General features: G+C 36.2%; 2 protein-coding genes across 3 annotated transcripts in view; both read right to left on the bottom strand.

Annotated features, from left to right (window-relative positions):
• btaf1 (BTAF1 RNA polymerase II, B-TFIID transcription factor-associated) overlaps positions 1-9,709 on the bottom strand; it is a 30,097-nt gene extending 20,388 nt beyond the window's left edge. The window contains exons 1-12 of the mRNA XM_081615991.1: positions 9,289-9,709; positions 7,871-7,994; positions 6,555-6,669; positions 5,629-5,772; positions 4,374-4,573; positions 2,467-2,600; positions 2,213-2,342; positions 2,066-2,134; positions 1,452-1,541; positions 1,269-1,364; positions 279-455; positions 16-156 (exon numbers count right to left, since the gene is read on the bottom strand). Coding sequence (XP_081472117.1) covers positions 16-156; positions 279-455; positions 1,269-1,364; positions 1,452-1,541; positions 2,066-2,134; positions 2,213-2,342; positions 2,467-2,600; positions 4,374-4,573; positions 5,629-5,772; positions 6,555-6,669; positions 7,871-7,994; positions 9,289-9,308 — 1,440 coding nt within the window. The 5' untranslated portion in view covers positions 9,309-9,709. The remainder of the gene's footprint in view (positions 1-15; positions 157-278; positions 456-1,268; positions 1,365-1,451; positions 1,542-2,065; positions 2,135-2,212; positions 2,343-2,466; positions 2,601-4,373; positions 4,574-5,628; positions 5,773-6,554; positions 6,670-7,870; positions 7,995-9,288) is intronic.
• A 4,806-nt stretch (positions 9,710-14,515) lies between these two features.
• On the bottom strand, positions 14,516-22,929 carry ccnj (cyclin J). 2 transcript variants are annotated; one of them, XM_008429992.3, is made up of 6 exons: positions 22,793-22,929; positions 21,608-21,699; positions 18,542-18,752; positions 17,469-17,768; positions 16,483-16,642; positions 14,516-15,393 (listed from the first exon to the last, which is right to left on the bottom strand). In XM_008429992.3, exons 2-6 carry the CDS (start codon positions 21,674-21,676, stop codon positions 15,069-15,071), a joined length of 1,065 nt encoding a protein of 354 aa, XP_008428214.2. In that variant the 5' UTR covers positions 21,677-21,699; positions 22,793-22,929; the 3' UTR covers positions 14,516-15,068. The 2 variants fall into 2 exon arrangements, with proteins under 2 accessions (XP_008428214.2, XP_081472628.1); XM_081616502.1 differs by lacking the exon at positions 22,793-22,929 and adding an exon at positions 21,893-22,201.
• Between the last annotated feature and the right edge of the window lie 310 nt (positions 22,930-23,239).

The following is a 23,239-nucleotide window of genomic DNA, read 5'->3' as shown; positions in this document are numbered from 1 at the left end:
AGACAAGAGGACTACCTTGTTGGGCAGGAGCTGGACCAACCCTTCCACCACTGGGATGAGAGCAGCAGCAGCCACCGCCCTGACATCATCATCCAGGTCCTGCAGACCTTCGGTTATCGCAGGCAGCACCAGGGGAAGCAGGACGGAGATCAGGTCCTGGAAACACGAGGAGAAAACAGAACAGAATATAAAAAGGTGTAAAAACAGAAGGTCTGCTAGTAGATTCATGTGTTATGAACATGCAAAGGAATTACAGAAAATAAAAAAAGCTTTGATACCTGTCGGACAGCCAAGGCATATTTGATCCCCAGCAGGCCTCCATGCCGGACCTCCCACTGGTCCTCCTTCAGCAGCTTCAGCAGGACGTCCACCGTCATGGCAACGCTGTTTTCACTCATGTGAAGAAGAGAGACACCGAGCGTCTGGGCGCACGTCTCTCTGACGGGAGCCACCACCTGCCCAGACACACCAAAACAAGCCAACACGATGCGCTGCACGTCAGCAGGTGAACACGGCAAAAACACAACATCTTACCAAGATAAGTTCGTCTAGTTTCTAGAGAAAATAAATTAATACAAGGCAAAACTAACCTTTTAACAAGACATAAAAGTTCCAGTTTTACTGATGGATTATTTAACTTATAACAAGACATTTTCCCCATGTTATAAGTAGAAAAATCTACTAAAGGAACAAGTATTTTTTGCCAATATTAAGGAATTAACTTAAAAAAAAAAAAAAAATCCTATATTTTGCTGAAAAGTTACCGTTTCAAGTGGACTTTGAAATTTGCACTCTGCCTGTCATAATAACAAATTTTGCAGAACAATAAATTGTCCCAGAAGTTATTACAATAACTGACAATATTGTTGTTTTGAGACCAATTTTAAGAACTGAAATGGTAACGGCAAAATGAAAATGCAAAAACACATTTTCATAAATCCATAAGCTTTAAATTCTAATGAACATTCAACACTGGAACAGAAAGACACTTTAAATATTTCAAACAAATTATGAAGTCTCTGTGCACAAAACTGTCCTTCAAAAAAGGCATCGGTTAAATTTAATGCATCAGACTGAAGACTATCATCCGGTTTTCGGTAGAAAGAGAGAAAAGAGAAAAACGATAAATGGTGCAAATGGAAATTCTTGAGCTCGTTTTAGCTGATCATGCAATTATCATAGCAACACAACTAATTTGCACTATAAACTAGATTACTCTAGTTTATTTATTGTTTTTGCAGAGCATGTATGACACTTGAAACTATTACCTCGTCAGATACGAAGTCCCCAAAGCGGTCCAAAGCAAACACACAGAGGAGCCGGATGACCAGATCCTCGATCCACTCCTGGTGCTGTCGCGACATCTGATCCAAAACAAACATCACTAATAATGTAACTATCTTCTGTTTGGGAGGGAGAAAATAAAAGCTTCGTGTTTGATTAAAACTCACCTGTTCTGCAGTGCTTCCAACCAGCTTCCCACCACCAGAACCATGAGACTTCAGGATTTCTCTGAGGCCTGTGCCCGCACCGTGACGAACCTGACAACCACATAAAACAACTTCTTAGTCGCATTTAAAACACATTTAATGTTAGAAATGCATTTTTCATCTTAGTTCTACTAAAATACCTTTCAAAGTTTTCACACTGCTTGCAGTTCCACGTTTTGTTGTTACAGCTGCGCAATTTTGTGCATTTATTTTGGGAATCTATGAGATGCTGCATGTTTGTGAAGGCTTTTTGCATAAATGTAAAAAATGATAAGTGTAGTCGCATATAAAGAATAGTCAGACATCAACTAAACTACTCTGAAGAAAAACAAAAAAAAACATGTTTTACATGCGAGTTTTGCATGAAGCTGAAAGTTGATTTTGCTCATCTGATGTTTTCATGCTGCCGTTTATTCACTGATATCCTCCAAAAAGCTGCAGATAACTGGTTCTACTTTAATTAGAGTAAAGGAAACTAAATATAAAACTTTCCTTTCATTTGACAATTTTTATCAGACAGCATCCTGAAGTTCAGAAACTGTAACTTTCTGCATGTTAAAACTTTCAAACTTTACCTCCCATGACGGGTTGAAGAGGTCGTTACAAAGCTCTTCACAGAAGCTCTCCAACGGCCACTCGTGTGACTGAAAACAAAGTATTTAAACGTCACATTTAGAGTAAAGAGTTAGGATTCATAAAGGTGTTTATTTATCATTTCATACCTCCTCTAAAAGACCAGAGTTGTCTGGAACGTTGTCAATTAAGACCTTATGTTCTGTTGCCGGCTGGTCGATTACGACGTTGGTCGTTTTCCTCCGTTTCTCCTCAGGTTCGCCTTCTACGCTGTCATTGCTAATATTGAACAAAAATAGTACAGATGCTTAACACCAGCTGGGTAATATCTTAAATAAAATAAACCCACAGAGGTGTGTTGTGGATCAACACAACAGAAGCATGAATGTGCGGCTAATCCCACCTCTTCTCGTTAGGATCCACGTCTCTGGATTTTTGTTTTGCCACGAGTTTAGCCAATCTTTTGGCTTTGTTTTTCTGACGGCTGCTCATGCCGGGCCGGAACTCCGAGTCGATCAATTCAGCAGCTTGAATAGTCTGAAACCCCCACAGAAAACAAAACAAAACAAAAAATGTGTTGGATGTTAGAACATAAGCAGGAAACAATAAAAGAACAACAATGATTTCATGACTGGTTTATCTGTATCCTCCACAATCTAAACTAAAATAGATGAGACAACTGAATTATGTGCCACTGATATTATGGGTGGTTTAATGTTTATGTTGCTCTACTAAAAAAAATAAAAAATGCTGGTAAAGATGACCAAGTTTAAAAGAATTACAGCAGACACCTGCTTTTTTCTCTTGATTGTAACTCCAAATTCTTTACTGAAAACTATTCATGGATTTTTTTTTTTGTAAAGAAAATCTAAATTATTTGAAAGAAAATGCAGCTGGAGAAGCTACTTGCCAAACTATTGGCTGGCAGAGATGAGGAAAACTGTGGATTTATCTTCGACTGTAGAGCTAAGATGATTTCCACTGCACACATTAACGCATATAATGATATATTTGATGTTTGAATTATTAAAATGGACAGATTTAAGCTAATCGTGGAGAGTTGTGGTTCCCAACTCCTGCGGATGCAGGAGGCCCACTATATGTTCATCATGTGTGACAAAGTAAACAATGAGTAAATATAGAAACAGCTGGTAAAGACTGACTTTGAAAATATGCAAATTAGCAGCACATAACATTAGAAAAATGCCCTGATGGCAAAATCATCACATGCACTCAAACAGATAATATATCTCGACCTTAAAGAGCAGCTTGAAATAAACATTTTATAGGGCATTTCCAGTGTCAGGTATTCCTGCTTTGCATATCAGTAACATATTTGGCTGGTTGGATGGAAACCAAATGCCCTCAATGCTCACGTAGAAGACATTGTGTAATAAAAAAAATAAAGAAAAGTTTCTGGAGAAATTTGAGTTTATTACAATCTCAATGCTGTTACTGCAATTTTCAGGAATGGCATCACAATTAGGGCGCGTTCACACCAAACGCGTTTTCAGCATCAGGCGCATCTGTTTTGCATTTAAAGTCTATGTGGAGGCGCATTTCGGGCGCCTAGCGCTGTGCGATTTGAAGCGCTTTGGGCGTCCGGCGCTGAAGTTGGAAAATCTGAGCTTTTGCTGCTCAACACGGAGTGTCAACAAATCAGAAAGAATCTGCTATGTGGAAAAACAAACAAACAAAAATCTATGGAGGATAAACCAATTGTCGCCGTTTCCTCTCGTCCTATAATCAAGTTATGACTGCAGAGACAGGAATAGAAAAGACCTTGCTTGGAAGAGGATCAGCGAGGAAGTTGGAATGTCAAGTAACTTATAACTTTTACTATTTGAAAATATTTTCCCTCATTTGAGATGTACAAATCTGTCCAGCAAAAATGTTGAGTCACGTTAAATAGACATTTATTTAGACAACATTTTCAGGAGGCGGTGGAAGAGTCTGAGGGACAGGAATGCGAAGGAGTCTCCTCTCAACGCTGCCTACAGAGATTCTGACGCGTCTTTAGCAAAATGTCTAGTGTCTGTCTTCAAAGTGCACAAGCGTCAAACGTGAAGTTCCTGACGCACAAAACGAGTTCGCTGTGAACGCAGCATTAAGCTGAGAGGTTCCATCATTTTCTAAAAACCAATTCTTGTTCTGAGCCATTAAGAAGATCAACTCCAAGGCAGTTTTATTAAGAACTCACTGCAGAATTAACAGTATAACCTGCAGTGTAGTTGACCAATAAATAAAATAATGAAAAAACATTCTATGTGAAAGTTCCAAATGGGTCAAATGATCTACCCAAACACTGACCACGTGGTTGCGGGAGCTGCAGCCAGCTGTAGCTCTGGATCCTTGGGCTTTAAAGCCGCTGGGATGGCAGGAATAGTCCAGGTCCTCGTCGTTGAACAGCTCGTCTGTGTCCATTCCTATCGCAGCTCCCATATCCAGACCCAGCTTCTTCTGGAGCAGCTTCCTCTGACGAGCCAGACGTTCCTTAGGATCCATCTCACCTGACAGATTTTAAAGAAACGATGAGACTGTTGGTGTGATCAATGGATCGTTCAGAAGGAACACCATGGATTCAGTTAATAGGAAATGTGATCCAAAGGAAACGGCAGATGACCGAACAAAATTAAACTCGTCTCTTTTTTCCAACTTTCTCTTGTTTCTCCCCCGTTACAGAGCATCTTTTATATTGTTATTTCATTTACTTAAAGTTTAAATGTAACATGTTGACAAAAGCTTTGAATGAAAATCAATAGTTTGAAGAAAAAATAAATAAATACACATTTAAACTTAGCCTGTCACAATACGCAATTAATCACATGTTTAGAGACATCAAAATAATTTTTTATGGTTTTGGTTTTCCGTTTTTATTTTTGTTTTATTTATCGTTTTTGGTTGTTGTGTTTTATTTCAAATATCTTCCAGTTCCAGTGATGAGTGCAAATTAAAGAGAGAGAAGAGAGAAAACTTGTATTTTTATGCCATTATCAATATATTACTTGAAAATGATCAAAAAAATGACAATTTTATTGTTTATAGCAATAATTTCTGGAACAATAACAAAATTGGTTATTGTGACAGAAACACAAAACCTTTTGGGCAATGTGTAAATGTAAAAGTCATAAATACTTTTATAATAAATCATTATCTTTGCATTAATACAGCACTGCTGAATCATAGTGAAAGCTGTAACGCTCCACTTGAAGATAAATCTGCTGAGTTTCAAACAATTCAGTGACACTGCCAAACAGGACGCATTAAAAAAATAAAATAAAAATGAAACGACCAGCAGACAAGAAGTCCTAAAGCAAAAGGTTTGGTATGATAAGAGCAGCTTTTCCTATTCAAATCACATTCAAACGCAGCAGAGTGGCCCGGTTGGTCACTGACAGATAACACGATCGTTTTCTCTACAGAAGTGGTGTCGCATTTCAGAAAACAAACCTTTAGAATTAAGATTAAAAAAGGAAAAACTGGACAGGTGTGGCTTTAGGAAAGGAAAATCAAGATGGAAACGGCCCATGTAACTCAGAGCAGTTACCAACATGTCTGTACAAACCAGTTTTGTCTTCCTGCAGCTCAAACTCGGCTCCTGCGGATCCGAGCAGCGACGCTCCATGCCTGAGCAGGCGCGAGATGTCAAAATGGTAAAAATTCAACCGATCACAGGACGAGTCCTCCGGAGACAGGTCGTCACGGGACTCTAGAGGGAAGCAAAGAGTCCAGAAACGACAACGGCTTCATAAACACCTGGAAATGTTTAGATCAACGCTTTGGAAATGACAAACGGTTTGTTGTATAGCAGGGGTGTTGAACTCATTTTCATTTTGGGCCAAATCTAAAATCTGAATGTTCCTTAAAGGGCCGGTTGTGCCAGAACGCATTGATAAAACCCACTAAACTGTTAAAATATCAATAAATAACTGTTTGTTTCAGTATTCAGCAAGAGTTACTTTCAATTAAATAATATAATTGAACATCTTTTCACACTGGTCAGTCCGTCTGGGATTTCGTGATTGTTTTTGTGTTTTTCCAGTCTAAATCACAGATTTTGTGGTGCCAATTTAGAAATATTTGTAAAGAATTTTTACGATATTTGCGCCAATGTGTGATGTAAAATGTGACTTTTTTATTAATTACCTTATCAATCACAGACTATAACTTAACATCAAGTGAGGTTGAGGCAGCGGTCACTTAGACCCAAAGTTTCTGGTCAATTTTGAGAGAAATCTGCAGCAAAAATCTGTAAAAATGTGAGAATCTGTTGATTTTGTGTGAGTTTTGCAGATTTGTGACTTATTGATGTAGTTTGGATTCTAGAGGGCCACATAAGACACACAAACAAATAAAATCTGTGATCAACAAACTGGCTGTACTGCTGCACCACCATTTTCCAACTACACCATTGGTTACTGTGACATGTGCATTAACTACATGTATGAAAATCAAATGGTGTTATTCTGAATCACGTGGTTGAATTCTCACCTTCCTTTGGCTTCGGAGCCGGGTTCCACTCAGGAATATTTTTCACAATGGCCTCCACAGCTTGGCCGGCTGCAATTCGAGTGTCCCAGCTGGGACTCCGTAGATATGTAAGCACCTTGGGACGATAATTTAAATTAATTTAGTACCAACATAAAAAGCATGTACAGTGTCTTGCTACAGTTTTCATACCACACATTTTTTAACACTTTTTCTAGTTAAAAATAACACAGTAAAATTTATTTTACTGGGATTTTGGCTTGTTAGCCAACATATCCGCAACAGTAGCAATAAGAAGCACTTTAAAAAGTGGTGCATAATTATGAAATGTAATCAAAATTACACATGGTTTAAATAAAAAGTAAAAAAAAAAAAGTGTGGTGTTTGCTTTCTGCCCGCCCTCATCCTGAGACCACAAAATTTTGTGCAACCAATCGCCTCCAGAAGTTACCTAATCAGTAAGAGAGTGTAATTTAATCTCTGGATACATCCGGCTGTTCTGCAGAGACATTAGCGGTTTGTTTGAGAACATTAGTGAACAAACGGCATCATGAAGACCCGGGAACACGGCAGACAGCTTAAGGATAAAGCTGTGAAGCAGCTTAAAGCAGAATTAGGTTACAAAACAAAATACAACATTTTGAAAAGGTCACTCCATCACCTGAAGATGGGCATACTGGACAAATTAAAACCTACCAAGACACATCCAGTGTTAGTTTTCTGTTCTGACAAACAGGAAAGTTATATTTTAAAATTGCATTCAAGCTAAAAATATTTTTCATATTGTAATTCTGCATGTTTTTGCCAGTAAGCCTTCAAAAAATGTTACAGAATATGCTATTGTGTATTTTTCTTAGTATCAAACGTAGTTGAAATGCTGAAAATTGAGAAATTATTGCAAAATTTGAAAACCTGATGATTACAGATGATCTAAATCTAAGTGGTCTGAGCTTTAGCTGTTGATGGGCAACAATTTTAAGATCTACATATACAAACCTGACACTTTCTCCATTTTTGTTGTTGTTTTTGTCATTTATTTTTTTAGCAATATATTTTTCCCCCCCTTCCACTTCAACTATCCTCTACTTTGTGTTGGTCTATTCCGTAAAATATTAGTGCTGTTTGTGGTTTTAACATAACAAAAATATGAACAAGTTCAAGTCATACCGATACTTTCACAAGGAACTGTAATTACATCAGCCATAGAGAGATGATGGAAAAAACTCTAATCTGCTCAGGAGGACTGCACAACACAGAAAAACACATCCTGTAGTCACCAGATTACCAGTTTATCTACATATGAATGAGAAAATCCTCACCTTTGACAGGAGGTTGTTGAGTTCATGTGGGTGAAGTTTCACCACTTCTCCAAGCTGCTGGGCTGCTGCCTTCCTGGTTACTGGTGTGGTTCCAGTGTCGAGCAAGATAAACAAACGGTCAAGTCTAGGAGAAGTTAGCAAGATAAGAATCCAGATCAATAAACCGTTAAAGGCTGCAAACATGCATGTTCCATCAGCGAGTTTGTGGTTTCGCTGATGTTTCCCTGGTGATTATTACTTCCTGTAACAGATTTTTATTTTCCTGTAGCAGGTTAGTTTTAGTAAAATTAGTTACATTATCCTTTTCTCATCCAATTTCTATTTGCATAGTTTCGATGCAAGTAAATTGTGTTTAATTCAAATGAAGACAACTAGAATGTATTATATCATAGATATTAATACTAGAGGAGAAATGCAAAACAAATCAAAGATCAGAAATATTTTGAAATTGCAAAGTTCATTTTAAGATAAACAAATAAAAAGGGAAACACAAGATCCGTGCTACAGTTTCCATTAAAACTGGATTATTTCTTAACTCTGTTCCACAATTAATTTAGTATTTGCTCTAAAAATTGAATGAAGACTTTTACATTTGAAGGCAGAAAACCCCCAATTTCTACAGTAATAAACATGATATTTTAGCTGAATAAGACATTTACTGTAGCTCTATAACAGCACATCAAGATCAATTTAAAAAAGGCTGATTTATTAAATACTGTCTACAAAAAAATGCCTAATTTTTAAGTAACAAGATCTATCAAAAGTTATAATACTGTTTATTCCAGATATAGGTTGTTTAAACATGCAGTGCTTTTAGAAACCAGCACACATACTACAGCAAATGTACAGCAGTAACAAAGTGGATTTAAACAGGTTATAACAGCTTTGGTGCTCCACAGTGCACATATCGTTTTCTATAGGTAGATACTTTTACTTCTGTCATATGCAAAAGAGTACAACAACAAAAAACTAAACAGAGATGAATACTTAAAACCAGAACAAGTTAGACAAGTGTAACACAAGGTCATCATTCAATGGGCTTAGATTAGTTTTTAACACGTCGTATAACAACCCTTCGGTTACAAACATGGGGATAAATTAATTAATGAGCGTGTGCTGCGTTTGCAAATCTCATTTAATCACCCAACTTCATAATAACAGTTCATGTATTACTAAACAACAACATAAACCCACGTCAGGATAGAAATCAAGTCCAATGAACGTTTGCCACCAATTGTGAACTTCAATAAAGTGATCAAATCGTTTGGAACCAAATTGAGGTAACAAGAGTACCGGTTTAGTCGGCCATCGCCACGCTATTGCTGCCAATTTAAAGCTAGCAAGCGTTAGCACACCAGCTAGCTAATTGTTAAGAAAACTCGGTCGAACAGAACAGAGGCGTTACAGGGACAACTTACCTTGATACAGCCATGATCATTTGTTACAGGAGCTTCAACTTCCCACATTCAGCATTGGTTGTATTCCTTCTTTTCTTTGAGGGTTCCAAAACGGTAGAGGATAGTGGGCGAAGTCATTAGCTAGTTAGCTGCTAACTACGGCCCTGCCGGGGCTGTGTGATCCTCAGCAGCCCAACGGTTCACGAAGACTCCGAGCTCTCACAACCATGTCTTCAAAGCCGTCCCTGCTGTCCTTATACTTTATATTTCCACAAAATACAGCCTAACGTCGCCAAGCAAAAGCTCAGTTTATCCTTCAGAACTCGTCGCGGATAAATATTTTAACCTAATAAGGATTAGAGAGTTATTTTGTTGCACGCTGAGGGCGACCAAGAAGACTGTTTTTATATGAGGAGCCATCTTGCATTTATTCCTTCCTCCATGGCAGGCGAGGGCTGATTGGCTACAAGCGTTTGGGAGAGCCAATCAGAATGCATGTTAAAAGAAGAAAAGAATATAAGTCAAAAAGAGAAAGAAAACACTTCATACTTTTTTCTTCCTAAGCGTGGAGCACCGTGGACGTTCCGCTCTCCACGCATGCATTCGCTATGATTATGTATAATTACAAATAGACATCATTATATGACATAAAAATTACTTTAAATTAACAATATTTATAATATATTTATAAAATCACGCTCTTTTAAAACATTTACTGAAATACCTGCCTGTTAAGACTTGAACTGGCCGTGGTACTGAAATAATTTAAAACGATCAGCCATGTTTTTTCTGTAAACTCACTAATATGTAGTTCACCTTTCGGACAAGTCAGTTTTTCTTTGTGCTTTTCTATATATTTTTTTTCTTTGAAAATCGTCATAAATTCAAGATAAAATCTAACCACCGATGAATAAGCATCCGTGTGTACACATCCGTCTGATGACATCACATAAGGGGACTTCTCAGAAACCTTTTCAGAAAGCCTTTTGTATTTCACATTTATTTAAAATTCAAATATACTTTATTATTTCCAGATGTAATTTAAAAGTTGCTTTAACTCATATTGTGTATTTTTCTTCTAAGAGTAGTTGTACATGCTGAATAATTTAAGATTTTACCCAGCTTTAGCAGTCTGTACAGCAAATTTAAGGAATCCTCTGACTGAAGACACTTTTATTTATAAGAGTCAAATAGAGATAATGTCAATAACTTTATTTATGTTCCAGACATTCCATTGTAGTCCACAGAACAGAGCAATTCTTTTTATGTCTTTGGAACATATATTTTTGTAAAAGTTTTCTTGTTCTGCTTACATATTTTTTGCAAAGCTAGTTCAATAAATAGAGTGATGAAGAAACTTATATATTCAGTGAACAGAAGCTGCACTTTTTGATTTTATGCAATTTGATGACTTAAACTGATATTTTAGAGTTTAATATTAGAAGACATCAGTAGAATTTATAATTATTTAAAAATATACTTATTGTTTTCCATAATTCTGTGATATGATTATGATATTTCGCGTCAGCTGAATATGTGGATAGCATTTACAGTTTATTTTGCAGCAAAACTATTTTTAGCCACCTTTTACAATTCTGTCAATTTGAGCTCTCCCAAAGGCAACACTTTGAACGTTTTTCCTCTTCATGATGTGAGTGTTTTCTAATTGTTGCCATGTCAACCAGGCTTTTCTTGGTTTCAGTCCTTTTAGCTGCAGTTTCAGATCTTCAAATCCTCCGAAGTATGAAGAATCGCTTGAGGAACATTCAGTCCAACAGAACAGAGCTCCTGCGGTCTGAAAGGATTTTATCACATTACGAACATCCTGTCTGTATTCGGCATTTTTGCTTATGAAACATTGTTATGCAATCTCTAAAATGAGCTCAGGGCAGGGTAGTTTGGATTAAAACAGCATGTGTGCACACATGTAAATGTCAGTAAATCCTATTTAATTTCATCTACTCTAAATGTGTTCTTTTTTTGTATTTTTGATTTGTTATTAAACTTTGTATGACACTCTTTAAACACCACAGTCACAAACAGATTTGTGTTTTTTCATTCTGCGTCTCTTCAGCCTAATTTAGTTAAATGTATTGCAGCTTATTTATGTAGGACCAATTCATAATTAGTGGCATCTCAAGGTTTTGTGTCAGTTGAATAAAATTCATATTATTCAATCAAGTCAGTCAAAAATAATATAGTAAGAAAACATAAAACAAATATAAACAGAAATTCTACACAGGAAATCAGAATGGTTTAGAAAACAGAGAAAACATAAAGTCAATGACATCAATAAATAAATATTTCATACATGAAATAATTATTTACTTTAATTTTAATTTTTGTTTCCATCTGACCTCCAACATTCACTCAAAAACAACAAATCTAAAGTTTTGTTGTTTTTGTAATTCTTTTATAGCAGCCATAAACTAAACAAGGTATAAAAACAACATGTTGTGGATACGACATATTGCTTTTAAGATCTTTTTTGCTGCTTCATGTTGTCAGATATTTAAATTAAGTCTTTCTGAAAATAGTGAAATTAAAGCAAAGAATAAACCAACAATGTGTATTTGTGGTAATTTTGTAATTTAACATGCAGGCAACCATAGTTCAGGTTTTGATTCCTCTTTTCCCCTTGATAAAATTAATAATTACTTGAAAGCTGCTACTTGTATCTATTTACATTTTTGTCTAGTATTTGTCATATCAAGTAGAAACCTTTCTGATTCTTGTTCTGAGATTAAATCAGGCAAAATAAGGAGAATACATTTGATTTCTTTCAGTATAATTTTTATATTATTGTTCTGGTCATTTTTTTGTTCATATTTGACCTAAAAGTGTGTTTTGTTTTTTTCTCTTTAAAGTTCATGCCACCATGGCCTGGCTGTTTTGTGGGTTCAGAGTTGAAACCAGAAACAATATTTTCTGGGTTTTATTTTTTGCTGATAATGAAACATACAACCATGCAGGACTCATGTTATTATAGGTTTAGTTAAAAAAGCTCTGGTTGTTTTTGCTCACACAGAGAAACAGATGGGTGAGTGGGCTGCTGGGTTTTTCCACACAGAACAACGAGGCAGAAATAAAAAATTAAGAGGAAGTCACTGACTGCCATTATTTTTTTACTTCCTCACTCCTGAATCTTCTCTGGTAATTATCTGGTGATCGCAACATATTTATATTTCAAGTCAAAGTTTAACATTTTGATACATTTTTGCAGGACTTAATCCTAATCGTTTCACAAGGTTGAAGCGTACTAACTATTCCTCCTCTGTTCTTAATCTTTACAGGGTTTCTGTAGGATTTAGATCTGGAAACTAAAAAAAAAGGATGGTTTTTTTTTTTTACCATATTTTTCATATTTTTGGTTAAGTTTCCCTACTAATAGAGCGAAAGTTGACCCATTTTTTGTTTTTCCATAGATACCACCTGACTTTAATTCAAAATGTCGTATTTTATTTTTACCGACTTGGTTTTGTTCTGACTGGATAACAAATTAACGATTTGGAGTGGCCCAGGCAGAGTCAAAGATTCAGTGGAGGAAGCTAAAGATTAGGCAAGAAGCTACAATTGATGAATAAGTGCTAGTTCTATTGGCGCCGTTACCTAGCAACGCCAGCCAAGCTTAGCCCGTCACTTAGCAACGCCAGCCAAGCTTAGCCCGTCACTTAGCAACGCCAGCCAAGCCCAGCCCGTCACCTAGCAACGCCAGCTAAGCCCAGCACGTCACTTCATATTTACACCCCAGGAGAAACGGGAAGCCACAGTTTACTGAATAAAAGTTTTTAAACAGTCTGATTATGTTAAAAAGGTGAAACATACAAAAGTTCAGTTCAGTTCCCACTGAATACTAGTATTTAACTGAAAGGTTTTGATTTGTTTAAGCTTAAGTGGGAAATTATGCTACTATAGTAAAATATCAGTTTTTATTTACATATCTCTTTACCGGGAGTCAGAGTTGGGTAGTAACTAGTTACATTTAGTCAATTACATTTAGTTGAGTGTTTCAAAAAAAAAAAAAAATAAATAAATAAAAATAAAAAAAATATATATATATACTCTTTTTTTAGGAGTATTTTTTACTACACTGTATTTTTTTTTTACTTTAGTAATTTTATTATGAAGTAGAAATTTTACTTACTCTTAACTAGTAAAAAATTCCTAATTTTCTTCCCACTGAATGAAACATGTTTTGTACTTGAATAAAAATATGTTGAAGTAGTGCTACTCGCACTAAAGCACAATTTTTGGGTACTCTAAAGCTGTACAAAACCAAATATAGAGGGTAAATATGGTAAAGCAATGCGTTAAATCTGCTTCCTTCTGCTTTTCGCCATCCCATTTTAACACGCAGGAACCAGAAATCCATTAGAGGTTTTTACTCACCACAATGTTTTAGTGACGGGAAATCATTTCAGTTCAGTCTCCTTTGAGATTTTCATTCAGAAACAAGCAGTCTATTCAAAAACAAACTAAGAGTTTGAGAAAATGACAGCGTGTGGTTCTCGCCTTAAAGAAAAGCAAATGTGTTTGTTTTAGCTGAACTTTAAATCATCGGTCTGTTTTTACGTCTTCGGGGCCGAAATTTCTTTTGAGAAGTTCCAAAGAAATATATTCTGATATTTTTCTCAGGAAAATCTGCAGAATGATTAAGATAGAAGGTTGAATTTTTTTAATTTCTCATTTTCACGTCTGAGCTGGCGAGGAAGATTTCTTAGCAGTCAACAGACAACAGATGCTGCCCTCTGGTGGCTGTCAGCTGCACCTTCACCAAAACATGCAGAAGGTTTCGCATTACTTTCCACATTTGTTACGTTATTGGAAATTTTAGGTGGTGGGAAAATAAAAGCATGGTTGTTTCCCTCCCCCCTCCATGTTTGTTTAATAAACATGCAGATAATTTCAGAAAAACTCAGTTTTTTTCTAGAAAAAAAAACAAGAACATTTGCTAGAAATTTTTTTTAATTCTTACATCAACAGAAATTTTCTACAAAAAAACTTTTATTTTTACTTCAAATGTCTAACATTTTCATTAAAACTTTTTCTATAAGTTTTCAAAGAAAATTTCTGAGATTAACCAAAATTATTGGCAAAAATGTTCTCCTTTTATTCTATCTACAATGGCCCTAATACACCATTGTAAAAAAAAACACTTTAAAGTTTTGGATCTATAATAAATATCAATCTACTTTGTTTGCTTGATTTTAGTTTTTTTATTTTTGGAAATAAAGAAACAGACTCAGTGTTGCAGTCATCCATTTTTAAGGATTTTTATACAGTGAAACCGACAGAATTTCAAGTTGTAATGTTTTCCCCCCCGAACCGGATCATCAACACAGGTTTGCGTTTTATTTAAAAGGACAATAGAAGCTGACTGAAACTCGGGGGATAATTTTCACGTGCTGCAGCATCTACCATCTTTGTTCTTGACATTTGCCCTAACAACTAGAGAAAAAAAATTAAAAAAAGAACAACGCAACAAAAACTCTTAAGTTAAACCACAAACTTTGACATAAATCCCCCCCTTTTGGCTCCTGCTGTCTTAACTTTCAACACAGGGTAATTAATACTTCAGGTTGGCATAAAATGAACACAAGGCTTTTTGGTCTAGCAGAGATTGGTGCAAAACAGCGCATTGACATTCACTCTGTATCTCAAACATTAAGAAAAGAAACATCCTCATGTATTGCACACTGAACGGCTCAAAGTGCTGCACAAATCTTATCAAGTCTCTGGGAATTAAAAACAACATTCTGTACGTTCAAACGATTGCGTCTGGCTCTCCGCTAAAACGACGATTATCTGTCGAAGCACGGCGCCTGGTAGCTGTAGTGCATGCTGACCGGGTACGCCCGGCTGGGAACGCCGGGCTTCAGGTCCAGACAGGCGGCGGAGGCTTGCGTGTCGCTCTGCTGGGGGCCGCCGGGGCCTTGCAGGTAGGATGCAGACCTGTGGCCGGCGGCCGGGCCTGCCTGCAGGGCTTTCTGAGGGAACTGCATGGAGGGCAGCTGCAGGAACTGCGACGCAGTGGCTGGCTGGCCTGAACTGTGGAGCAGCGCCTGGCTGTGCTGCTGCTGAAGGCACTGCTGCTTATTGGCCTCCTTCACATCACTGTCATGTGCACTGGAAAAAAAAACAATGTCATATTTATAATCCTTAAACTGCATAAATAAAATCCTTATGTTTACCAAATTAAACTAAATCCTCAGTTTAATTTTGCAAGTGATTGTGTGTAAACTACAGAAGCTGAGAAAGGACATTTTCTGCATACATTTCTTCCAGATAATTTTCTGGAGATAAATTCATTTGCCGATGGTTTTCTTGAGAGAAGGAGTAAATTTCCTGTTGTCCACATTTACTTTTTCATGAAGGTTTTCTCGAATAAAGAAATTTATTTTCTTATGGTTTTCTAGCTTATACTTTTTCCCAATGGTTTCTCTGAATAAGTTATTCTTCAGACTGTTTTTAAGATAACAAGTACATTTTATGTTTTCAATATAAACTCTTTTCCTGAAGGTTTTCTCGAAATAAAGAAATTCATTTCCGATGGTTTTATCGCTATAAGTTAATTTTCACTTTTCGGAATATACATTTTCCAGATTATTTTCTAGATTAGTTAATTTCCCGTTTTCCACATATACTTTTAGCCCCAAACCTCGAGGGTTTTCTTGAAATAAAGAAATAATTTTTTTCCTGGTTTTCTGAAGGAAACTATAATTTTTTTTGTTTTCTTTATAAACTTCTTCCCCATAATTTTCAAGATAAATTCATTTTCTGATTGTTTTCTTGAGCTAACGAGTAAAATTCCAGATGATTTTCAAGATAAATAGTAAACTTTCCAGTTTCCCACAAATACTTTTTTCCTAAGGTTTTCTCAGGATAACTTCCCATTTTTTGTAAAAACATTTTTTCTTTAGATAACAAGTTAATTTAACTTTTTCCGCAAATACATTCTCGATAGTTTTCTCGAGAAAACAAATCCATTTTCTGATGGTTTTCTTTAGATAACAATTAAATTTTCCGTTTTCCGCGTATACTTTTCCCCAATGGTTTCTCTAGATAAGGAGTTAAAAATATCTCAAGTTAATTTTCATTGAGATATGAACTCCTGCTCAGGTGAGCCTGCAGAATACAAATTAATCCTTCGCCATTCAAACTTTCAATGGAAACTCTCGTATGTTTTCATTTATTCACAGTCTTGGCCTCTCTCACATGAGCAGCTTCTCCATGCAGGGTGTGAGGTTTTCCCAGGCGTAGCCGGTGAGGCGCTGCAGGTGGGCCGGCCAGCTGGGGGAAAGATGGAGGATGAGGCGGGACGCCGCCACGCAGGCGGCCGCCACCAGCGACGGAGCAAAGCACAAAAAGATGTGATCTATGGAAAATGTAATAAAAACAAAACACAGATCAGAGGAAGAAAACAAAGGTGTTTAATATTAAACCTTTTATGTCAATAATTTTCTCCACACTCAACATTTCAGTTTTATCTGTATTTCTATTTAAAAATAGAAATACAGAATTCAGAGGAGATACTTGGAGGAGGGAAGGAGGAAGGATGAATGGAAGGAAACGTGGACAAAAAGAGGAAGAAAAAAAAGAAAGGAAGGAAGAGAGTTTACAGGAAGGATGGAAAAAAGGAGACAGGAAAGGAAGGAAGCATGAAAGCATGGAACATGAAGGAAGGAAGAGGAAAAGGAAGGAACCAAGGAAGAAAGGAAGGAAACATGAACAAAAAGAGGAAGAAAAAAAAAGAAAGGAAGGAAGAGAGTATACTGGAAGGATTGAAAAAAGGAGACAGGAAAGGAAGCATGAAAGCATGGAACATGAAGGAAGGAAGAGGAAAAGGAAGGAACCAAGGAAGGAAGGAATAAATGAAGGAAGTAAGAAAAGAAAAAAGAAAGAAGATAGGAAGGAAGGAAGAAATCAAAGAAGAGAGAAGGAAGGAATGAAAGAAGGAAGCAAAGAAGGAAGAGCAAATGGAAGTAAGCAATGAAGGCAGGAAGGATGGAGGGAAGAGAGGAAAGATGAAAGAAAGCAAAGAGGGAAGGAAACAAGGAGGGAAGAAAGGAAAGAAAGACATAAAGAAGGAGAAAGAGAGAAAAACAGCGAGAGAAAGAAACTTGTTCCATTAGTCCCTAAAATAAATCTTCAACACACAGAAAAGTTCTCTGATTTCCTCGGCCTAACCTTCACCAGCGCACCTTGCAAGGAGACTTCCAGGAAGTAGTCTGCGTACTTGGCCATGTACAGCTTGGGCTTCTCCAGGCTCGCCATGGGCCAGCCGTCATGCAGATCTCCGTCCAGGACGCCGACGGACAAATAGTAATCAATGAAGTGAGCTGCGGTGGGAAGGTACAGGTTCCAGCTGAAGGTTTCCAGCAGCAGCAGCTCCATGTGGAGCAAAGCCTGCTTGGTCAGGACCAGGTTCATGGAGCTCATGCAGCCCAGGCTGTTCAGGGTCTCCAGCTTCGGCACGCGGTCCTCCCTTTCCTCAAATTTACCTGCGTCAACCGGAAGAAAGTTAGGCGCATCAACAAACCGCTCAACATATTATAAACGTTCTTATTCTGTTGGCCAAGTTCCACATACATGCCTGCAAATTTGCTAAAAACAAACCTAACCTCACTGTTTTTAGAGCTTATTTGAGATGGGGGTTTTTTTATTCTTTAAAATTGTGCACCAACTGTAAAGCTATTCATCACTTAAGGCTAAGTTAAGTGATGAATTTAATTTGTAACCTGTTATTTTTTTCTCCTTGAGTCCTATGGATTTGTTACACCAGCACCTCGAGAATACTACCACCGTCTACAATTGTGTACTCTTCCTTTGTAAATAAAGTTTATTTTAAAAAACCAAAACGCTCAACTGCCTGCTAGCGAACAGGCAGTGAGTACGCATGCGTGCGCATTAAGCGTTCGCGACGTTTAGAGGAGCTGTCAGTTCGGCATACGACAAAAAAATAAGCTAATAAATTGTTTCGATGATAACTAGATGGATATATATGCAGTGTCATAGTTTCAAAGTGTTTAAAGCAGCTGCAGCTACAGTCAACTACAAAACGCGCCGTATAAAACTTGATGATGGTCTGACAAGCTAACCGCTAAGTTTGGCTGTCATACAGCTGCTAATAAAGTTTATGATCCAACATCTACGTCACTGTTGCCGATTAAATAAAATGACAGCGCATACTTGTCTGACAGATATAGCCGTCAGTTTTTGCTGCGCCTATGGCGATCTGACAGCATCTGAACCGAGAGGTCACAGATACACATACTTGCCAGAAGGAGACAGGACAGAGAGACCATGTGGAGCTGCTGCATGGTGACGTCATAGCGGTCCATGAAGAGGTCCAGCAGGTAGACGGCCAGGTGTCTGGCCGCGGGGCAAAGGCAGAAGCGGTTGCAGATGATGGCGATGAGGTCTGCAAAGTATCGCCTGAGGTTCAGCTGAGGGGACTGGCCTTTGTAGGACGGCAGTTTGAGCTCCTGTTCCAGAATCACAACAATAATAAACTGTACAACACAGGCACGATGCACAACTCGAATATAAATATATGCCGTTCGCATCTGTAGCGCCTTAACCAGTCACCAAAATGGACAGACAATATAAAAATAAAATAAAACACAAAGTAAAACAATAATAATCCATAGAAATCTGGCATAACATTATGACCACTGACCTTAAATTGCATAACTACAGATGTTTGTAGATTGCATACTGCAAAAACTGAAATTTAAGTAAGATTAAATATCTTAAACTAAGGATATTTATGCTTGTTTTCTATATGAGTAGACAATTTTTGTCACAAAGAGGTTTTATGTTAAAATATTTTATGTTTACGTAGTTAATTATTTCAGTAAGATATTATAGCTTAATATTAAAAAAATATTACTTGTTATGAGTAAACTTCAAGTCTAGAATTTAATTTTTAAGTAAGATTTTCTTATTTAAAGCACAAAGAAAGGAAAAAATCACTTATTAAACAACAAGTGAGCAATTTCTTCCACAAAGATGATGCGTTAAAATTTTATTTTTATTTTTTTAAAAGCTGGAACCTTTTATATTCATGTGTTTCTGGTACATCTGCATATCTGATGCACATGTGGCTTCTGTAAACATCAATGGAAGGCAAAGTTGCTTCTCTTCATCCACTGGGGATTCATTTTTGCTTTACAAAACGGTAAAGACTATTTTGTGGCAACAGGAGTTATCCTATCAAGCTACTAAACCCTAAATTTCCATCTCAGTGCTAAACATGTTGCAGCAACACAGTCGTCATCAATGCTAAATGTTAGCATCCAGAGTTCACATTTCAGAATAAGCTCCAAGTTAATAGCACTTTGCACCAATTGTATGGTTGGATAACCTAAATAGCAGATTTTTAAAACAATCAGGTAGAGTTCCCAAAAAATGTACATAAGAGTAGAATGACTTCAACATATTTTTACTCAAGTAAAAGTAAAAAGTAGCCGTCCAAGTAAAGAAAGTATTTGGTAAAAAGTCTACTCAAGTACTGAATAAATGATCAAATTATCAATCGTTTAATCAATCACTTTTGGCATTTTAAGGACAAAATGGCAATAAGTAACAAAAAATAACCAAATTAGGCAAAATTTACTCCTTCCAAATCAGTTTCTTTCAATAAAAAACTTATGAAACTTTAACAAAAACTGTTGGTGTGTGTTCGTGTCTGGTGAATTTTTGGTTAAAAGATGTTTCATTCAGTGGGTAGAAAATCCAGAAATTTTACTCAAGTAAGAGTAAGAAAATATTTGGTAAAAAAAACAAAAAATCAATGGTAGTCAAGTACCGAGTAACTGATCAAATTATCAAACATTTAATATTTTAAAATGACATCAGACAGACCAAAATATAAAGTTAAGAGGAATTGACAATAATTCATATAAGTAACAAAAAATAACCAAATTAGGCAAAATTTACTCCTTCCAAATCAGTTTCTTTCAATAAAAAACTTATGAAACTTTAACAAAAACTTGAGGTGTGTGTCTGTGTCTAAACAAATATGTTTGTTTTTCATTCAGTTGGTAGAGAATCCAGAAATTTTACTCCAGTAAAAGTAGAAATACTTCATAATAAAATTACTCACGTAAAAGTAAAGGATAGTAAAAATATTCCTAAAAGTACTTAAAAAAAATGTAATTGAATAAATGTAACTAGTTAATACCGAATTCTGAAAACAATAAATAATTTTGTTGTTAAGTTTCTATGTCTATTTATTCAATAATTCACCAGAAAAAATTATTATTGAATTGAAAATGTAGCTTAGTTTGTTGATATACAGTTTGATTAATTAACCCTGATTAATTTAAAAAAATTAATCAAGTCCCACCAATAATTAAAAGGATAAAAACAGGGAAGCATAAAAATAAATTTAAGATAGAACCAAACACTTGTGGTAAATGATTCGATGCATCTCCAAAGCTTGTTGGTGGGATCCTGTCCAAGACCTACCAAAGGAAGCAATGGTGCAAAACTCACTGATATAATAAATGTATTCTAGCTTAGTTTGCAAACAAACCTACCAGATCACAAATCAATTAAAAAGTCAGATCAGTAGAGGCTACACCTCACAACTTTCAGGAGTGGAGTCAACAAGTCAGGGCAGAAACACAGCTAACAGGCAGAATTGGGGAAATATTATTTAATTGCATTTACTTGATAACTTTTTTGAAAACGTTTACTTTTAGCAGAATTTTTACTATTTTGTTTTTTTTATTTTACTTTTACTTTAGTAGTTTTATTGTGAAATATTTCTACTCTTACTTGAGTAAAATTTCTGGATTTCCTACCCACTGAGTGAAAAACAAACATGTTTTAGCCTAAACTTTACCAGACAGACCTGCAGTCTTTGTTAAAGTTTCATAAGTCTTACATTGAAAGAAACTTATTTGAAAACATTTTATTTAACATAATTTTGTTATTTTTCGTTATTTATATAAATTATCGTCACTTTGGTCCTTCAAATACCAAAATTTCCACTCAACTTTATATTTTAGTCCGTCTGATGATCTAATTTTTAAATATTAGATGATTGACAATTTGATCAACTACTCACTACTTGAGTAGACTTTTTACCAAATACTTTTTTACTCTTGAATAATGTCTTGGACATTTACCTTTTACTTTTACTTGAGTAAAAATATATTGAGTGCAATTGTTGCTACCTGCTGCAGGGATGTGGTCATAATGGCATGCCTGACTGGTAAAACATCAGTAACGTACAGGATGAACACAAGCTATCAAAAACAATATAGATACACTGAAATTGTTAATTATTTTTTCTCCATTGTGGCTCCATTTGATGGTCAATCGCCCTCACTTTGCATCTGAGCGCCTGGTAAATATCTGCAGCAAGTTGTCCCTTCCACCATTGGTCCTCTAGCTCCATTTAAGACAGTGCTTTGAAAACCTCTGGAAGTCAAAGCAAAGTTAAAGTGATTAGCACACTCATACTGTGTGCTGAAGATGCGCTCTCAACGTTTAAAACGCAACGTTTGCACACAGGATTTCAACAACACGCATCGATTAGCGATCCCGTGGGTGTCATAACTCGACCGGCTTTTCCAATCCGTGACGTGGAAATGAATGATCGGTGCAGACTCACCCAATGCGCAGGTTCACTGGAGTAAAAGTGCAGTTTAGACTAGCCGATCATGCTTTGCTTGGTCTCGTTGTTTTAGGCTCGCAGGCTGCAGCAACACGAGTTCTTCAAACTACACAGGTGCGTTCAAGTGCTGCTCGAAAAAACGCAACGCTCCAAGACTGTCAATCAGAACAGCCAACCAGAAAGACGCCATGACACCAGAGAAATGGGGTTCGGAAAGTGAAATAAACATCAAAATGTGAATGAGACATTTTTAAAGTTATCCATCTCAAATCTTCATGTTTTTAATGCCCGTTATTTGATTGTGGTATCTTTACATTTTATTCAGCACTTGAAAGCATCACTGCCAACTACGGGCCCATAAATTACTGGGTAGTTTTGTAATTGGGCGTTTATGGGGTGTAAAATTATATTGTTCAAAATTACCAGCAGTAATATGGATTACTGTCATAAGGGTCAAACAAAATGGGGATCATTATTCAAAGTGATATTTTCACCATGTTATTAATGTAATCATAAATGACATAGTTTCAAACTAAATATTCAATTAGCAAATTAAATATTTAGTCTGAGCCTAAATAATTAGCTTTATCTAAACCTTTAGTTAGCAATTATTAATATTTAGCTTGAAGCTAAAGATTTAGTTTCAAGCTAAACAGTTATAGCTAATCAGTTATCTAAAATATTTAGCTACTAGCTAAGTATTCAGTTTTCATTTAGCTACTAGTTTCACTGGTAGCTACTGAAAGCTACTACCTATCATTACCAGCTTTCACAACTAAATATCTACATAATAAGATAATATTTAGCTTGAAACTATACTTTGGAATTAAATATTTAACTTTAAGCTAAATAGTTAGCTAATAAACATATTGAATGATTACATGCAATTTTACTTACTAATAAGCAGTAGACTACCAAAATAAGGGTCTGGTGAACTTGTATAATATAAACCTTTCACTTCAGTTTTTGCTCATGTCTCCTCTTCTTTTGTTGTTCCTTCTCCTCTGGACATGTACAACATCTCAGCTTAAAATAGTGAGCCATTTAAATGGTAATTCAGACTTTTATCAATGGGCTCACCAGCAGGAGTTGATGTGGAAGTTCGCAAGAACCGGCTTTTACTTTGAGGGTTTACTTCCGGTTATTAGCAAGTGAATTTGCAGCTAAATATTTACGTTGGTACTTAAAATATTAGTTTGAAACTGTTACATTTATGTATTTTTTCTCTTATGGTAGGCTAAATAATCACAATTATTGCCGTTAATTTTTCACCGCGTAACTTTAGAAACGGCACCCCGCAGGTGTTATATTATTTTATACTTTGACTGTAGGAGGCGCTGTTTC

Source organism: Poecilia reticulata, chromosome 15, assembly GCF_904066995.2.
Source record: "Poecilia reticulata chromosome 15, P_reticulata-male-v2, whole genome shotgun sequence".
Classification (NCBI taxonomy): Eukaryota; Metazoa; Chordata; class Actinopteri; order Cyprinodontiformes; family Poeciliidae; genus Poecilia; species Poecilia reticulata.
This window is presented reverse-complemented; position numbering and strand designations above follow the sequence as displayed.